The sequence below is a fragment of the Microtus oregoni genome, unplaced genomic scaffold (genome assembly GCF_018167655.1).
Source record: "Microtus oregoni isolate MIOR12 unplaced genomic scaffold, Mior012 000104F_ref0000108, whole genome shotgun sequence".
NCBI classification, from domain to species: Eukaryota; Metazoa; Chordata; class Mammalia; order Rodentia; family Cricetidae; genus Microtus; species Microtus oregoni.
The window spans coordinates 627687-633286 of NW_024544718.1; the positions used below are offsets into that span (position 1 = coordinate 627687).

The 5600-nt window shown below is 40.6% G+C and overlaps 1 protein-coding gene across 1 annotated transcript; it reads left to right on the forward strand.

Annotated features, from left to right (window-relative positions):
- Window positions 1-3309: 3309 nt before the first annotated feature.
- LOC121443284 (proline-rich protein 32-like) lies at window positions 3310-5172 on the forward strand. Its single transcript, XM_041644988.1, has 2 exons — window positions 3310-3442; window positions 4253-5172. Exons 1-2 carry the CDS (start codon window positions 3423-3425, stop codon window positions 5079-5081), a joined length of 849 nt encoding a protein of 282 aa, XP_041500922.1. The 5' UTR covers window positions 3310-3422; the 3' UTR covers window positions 5082-5172.
- The last annotated feature ends 428 nt before the right edge of the window (window positions 5173-5600 follow it).

The following is a 5600-nucleotide window of genomic DNA, read 5'->3' on the forward strand; positions in this document are numbered from 1 at the left end:
ACCTACTTAAACTGAGAAGCTTCTGTAAAGCAAAGGACATAGTCAATAAGACACAAAGGCAACCTACTGATTGGGAGAAGATCTTCACCAACCCCACAACAGACAAAGGTCTGATCTCCAAAATATATAAGGAACTCAAGAAACTAGACTTTAAAATGCTAATTAACCCAATTAAAAAATGGGGCACTGAACTGAACAGAGAATTCTCAGCAGAGGAAGTTCAAATGGCCAAAAGACACTTAAAGTCGTGCTCAACTTCCTTAGCAATCAGGGAAATGCAAATCAAAACAACTTTGAGATATCATCTTACACCTGTCAGAATGGCTAAAGTCAAAAACACCAAGGATAACCTTTGCTGGAGAGGCTGTGGAGGAACGGGTACCCTCATCCATTGCTGGTGGGAATGCCATCTTGTGCAACCACTGTGGAAGTCAGTGTTTCGGTTTCTCAGGAAATTCGGGATCAACTTACCCCTGGACCCAGCAATACCACTCCTGGGAATATACCCAAGAGATGCTCTATCATATGACAAAAGCATTTGTTCAACTATGTTCATAGCTGTATTATTTGTAATAGCCAGAACCTGGAAACAACCTAGATGCCCTTCAATGGAAGAATGGATGAAGAAAGTATGGAATATATACACGCTAGAGTACTACGCTGCGGTAAAAAACAATGACTTCTCGAATTTTGCAGGCAAATGGATGGAAATAGAAAACACTATCCTGAGTGAGGTGTCCCAGACCCAAAAAGATGAACATGGGATGTACTCGCTCATAATTGGTTTCTAGCCATAAATTAGGGCCACGGAGTCTACAATAGGTGAACCTAAAGAAGCTAAGTAAGAAGGTGAACCCAAGGAAAAACATATAGTTATCCTCTTGGCTAAGGGAAGTATACCCAATTGCCTGGGAGAAAATTAGGATCTTGGGGGTGGGGTGGGATGGGGGTAAGGGGAGATGGGGAGAGAACAGGTAGAAGGGAAGGAGGGGGGATTTGGGGAATCAGGAGAATTGGGATAAAGGAAAGGTGGATAGGGGAGCACGGAACCACAATTCTTAGTTAAGGGAACCACTTTAGGGTGAGCAAGAGATTTGACCCTAGAGGGGCTCCCAAGTGCCCAACATGAGGTTCCCAGTTAGTTCCTTGGGTAGCTGAGGATTGGGAACCTGAAATGACCCTATCCGAGAGCAATACTGACGAATATCTTGCATATCATCATAGAACCTTCATCTGGTGATGGATGGAGACAGAGACAGACCCACACCGGAGCACTGGACTGAGCTCCCAAGGTCCCAATGAGGAGCAGAAGGAGGAAGAACATGAGCAAAGAAGTCGGGACCACGAGGCGTGCACCCACCCACTGAGACAGTGGAGCTGATCTACTGGGAGCTCACCAAGGCCAGCTGGACTGTGACCGAAAAAGCATGGGATAAAACCGGACTCTCTGAACATGGCGAACAATGAGGGCTGATGAGACGCCAAGGACAATGGCACGGGGTTTTGATCCTACTTAATGTGCTGGCTTTGTGGAAGCCTAGCCAGTTTGGATGTTCACCTTCCTAGATATGGACGGAGGGGGGAGGACCTAGGACTTACCACAGGGCAGGGAACCTGGACTGCTCTGTGGACTGGAGAGGGAGGGGGAGAGGAGTGGGGGGAGGGGTAGAAGGGTGGGAGGAGGGGGAGAAGGGTGGGAGGAGGGGGAGGGAAATGGGAGGCTGGGAGGAGGTGGAAACTTGTTTTTTGTTTATGTTTTTTTTCTTCTTTTCTTAATAAAAAAATTATTTAAAAAAAAAAAAAAAAAAAAGAAAAAGAGACAAAAAGATCGTAAGAGTCAGAATACCAGGGTGTCTCCTGTAAAATAGTCGTTCATAGAAATGGTTGCGTAAACAAGACTGAAACAAGAACAGCATCAGTGGACAGGTTAGCATGGAAGGTGGAAAGCTTCTGTTGTGTTCTAACTCTAGACTTTCCAAGAGTGAGCCTCTTTTTGGTTGTCCAATGCAAAGTGATGAGACTAAAAGCCATATACATAAAAATAATAAAAATGGACTCAGCAAGTTATATGTCAGATATATGCATACAGATATATGTATATGTATGTAAAATATAATCAATGGAAAAGAGGCTATCAACTTGAGAAGGGGAAAGTGGGAAAGGTTCAAGTGAGGATAATGTGGACAAGCTGGAGGGAGGAAGATTGGGGGAATGCTATAATTCTTTTCAATTACAAGTATTAAAATATTAGCTTTTCATACTGAATTTTAAAAAATCATATTACAGTCACTGAAGAGGAAGTGTTAGTGAAACAAGATGAAACATAAATGTTTCACAGAATTGTAAGTTCTCTCAATAAATAAACAACTGGCATTCAATCCTTCAAAAAAAAAAAAAAAGAAATAAACTGTAGAAAAATGCCAGAAAATACAAGCTAGGAAAGTTTGTTTTGTGAAAGTCGGTGAGGCAGATATTTCGGCTAGAGACACAAAAGCAACACCTGTAAAAGAGTAGCAAAGCAAGTTGTGATCGAATATTCAGAAAACAATGATTCTCCTTATGGCATTTATCCCATCTCCATACTTTAACACTTCTATATCTCCATTAAAGGAAAGGCAGTCATACAGACACATATGTGCAATCACCCTCAAATATACAGCTAATAAGATAAAAGACATTATGAAGAAAAGAAGTATAAATTAGACAAAATCAAAAGACACAATAACTCTCATGGGGGATTTTCATATTGTCGTTTTTGCTTTATTATTATTGACAATTTGACTCACTAATCTCTATTTCTTCTAATATTAGTATGATTCCCCAAGCAGAGTGTTCAAATTGAATATTGAGCATTGAGCATAATACAAAGTAATAATAATTAACAAATAAAATATGTGTTTACACATGGACAAGGATACTTAACAACTCTCTTCTAGAGAGAATGTTCAGAAATAGTTTTGGACAAAAATAATGCCTCACCAAACAAACAAAACAAAAAAAATGTAAAATAAAATTAAAACAATAAGAATTTTCAAAGAAGGAAAATGGATTGTGCCTCCATGACTTTTAAATCTGCTTGAAATAGTTTGTCTTTCCAAATGTTCTGCAGCACTCTTGATTTAGGAAATGTCTTTTGTGTCCAACTGTTACTGTGCCAAAGGCAGTTCCAAATTTAGCTTCAAAGGAGTATACAGATTTATCCCTTCCCCCTCTCTGTTGTCCACCTCCTTTGCCTACTAACTGATGACTTCATTAGTAGAACTCGGGGTTTAAAATAAAGCAGTTGGTTCCTGCCTTCATTCCAGTTGCCAAACCTCTCTGAGGCAGAAGAAAGAATCAATTCTCCAGACTAGTCGGCTAGTGTGGGTGTTCAGCTGGTTTGCTCCACCACCTCATGAAGGTGGTCTTGATCTCATTTCCACATGGCTTGTACTGAGAATGGGTAAGTATGAAACAGAGTATAACTCAGTTTAAATTTGAAAACAAAAGATTATTTGAATGTTATTACTGTATTACTAGCGCAGGGAAAGAGGGTTGAACACGGTATTCGTGGGGATTAAAGGCAAAAGTAAAATAATGTAATTGTACACACGAGTACTGATTTTAAAAGCATAAAACATTAATGATTTTAAAGGTAAGTTTGAAATAAAAGTTACAAAGCTCTAAGCGTAGATCTAAGCCATGAGGAAATTATTACTCTAACAGATTCTGATACAGGTTAAAGGAGAAGAAAGTTTTAAGAAAATTTGGTTTGAATATGCAGTGCATAAAGGAAAAAAAACAGAATGTTTAAAGAGAATGACTAAATTTTCTATGACTTCTGTGAAAGAGAGCAATGCCGTGTCCCTGCCCCCACTCTCCAGAGACTTCTCATAACATTTCTGCCAGAGTCAGAATTCTGGGATTTTGGGTTAAAAGGTCTTACAAAAACTTGAAAGAACTGCGGTTTTATGTCAACTAGGAAGCCGTCTAGGCCATATAGGCACTTTTTTTTTAATTACCTTTGACTGATAAAGAATTAAAAGGCGCACAGGGCAGCAATTATTGGATACCATGTAATCAGGTACCAACGGGACTTCTGGGGATGTGGTGGGTGATAGTAGGCTAAGAAAGTATTTTTTTGACTTCATGGAATAAAAAAGCCTGTATCCCTTTATTCCCTGTATGTTCCAGGAATTTAATCACACGCTTGAAATATTTACTGGGGAAAGCATTTCCATTTTATTTAAATTTTCATTTCTGGTTTTGCAAGGCTTGAAGGGCATAGCTGTTCATCCATAATGGTACCTGTGGACAAAAATGGAAGCAGAGAGACTCGTCACAATGTGCCGCTCCTGTGTCTGAATTACATACTGAAGGATGATGAAGATGACGCAGAGATCTGGGGCCACCCTCCTGTCTCCCTGAGACCCCCGTTCACAGTGGCAAGAGCAGGAGTCCACATTCCTGAAAATCCAAGAGCTAGGAGACACCCTTTTACACTAACACCTGCTATTGAGGAAGAGTCCCTAGCAACAGGAGAAGTAAACAGCTCAGAGAGCCTGGAGAGTCAGAGCAAGAAGGGACATGATTCTATTAATATGTCCCAGGAAGTCTCTGGAAGCCCGATGACACTGATGATCGGAGACCCAAGAGATGGTAGTGGGGTTCTTGAGAGAAGTGGCAATAGCTCAAAGCAATATATGCCTATGCCTAGATTTCAAGAGTTCTTTCTACCAAGGGGCCCACAGACACGGGGTCCTCCATATGTCCCCACCCTTAGATCAGGGATAATGATGGAAGTGACTCCAGGAAATGGTAGAAGGTCATACAAGGGCAACCTGGCTCATGTCTCTTTCCCACTGGGAAGCCCAAGGCACCCTATGGATAACTGGCAGCAGAGACCTCTTCATTTGTCAACCGGTGTTCCAGGCTTACATTGCTCTACTGCTCATTGCTTCATGCCACCTCAACCTCCAGCATTCAGTTCATTTCCTGTGATGCCTACTCCTTTTGCTTCTCCCCTAGGATTTGGTCCTCCTTTGCCTTATTTTTTTCATTATAACACTCGAGCAATGCACCCTCCTCCATACTTAAACTAGAGTGTTTGCAAGGAGTAAATGGGAAAGAAAGGGGTTGGAAAAAGAGCTTGAAAGCTACTAATATTTTCATCATATATGAAATTCCCTACACTCTTACACTTGGTTTAGCACTAAGGTGCCATATGTGTTTAAAGATTTAATAAAGATTGCAAAATTTTAAATGTTGTGTCTGTTTTAAGGTCCAAACCGCAGATTTTGGTTTCTATATTTCAGAAAATTAGTGCAGATATGTAAGTGTTTCCTACATAGCTCACTTGAATCATTACCACTGTTTGCTACTGACTGGACCTTCAATATGAATGTTGAAAAGACCAACTGGGACCTTGTTAGGCCAGTTCTAGATCTGGTAATTTCTACATGCCTAAAAATAGAATGGCTGATAAAATTAAGGAGAGTGCTTTAAGATGTGTTACAGAGGCAGGCTGGAATCCGTGGAATCAGGAAACATGCACGAACAGTGTTCATCATGTCCAATTTAAATCCATCCTACACTCTGCCTGCACAGAGCAAAAAAAAAAA

Coding starts and splice junctions, on each gene's coding strand:
- LOC121443284 (XM_041644988.1), top strand. CDS start 3,423: ATGGCTTGTACTGAGAATGG. Junction 3,443..4,252: donor ATGGCTTGTACTGAGAATGG/GTAAGTATGAAA, acceptor TGGTTTTGCAAG/GCTTGAAGGGCATAGCTGTT.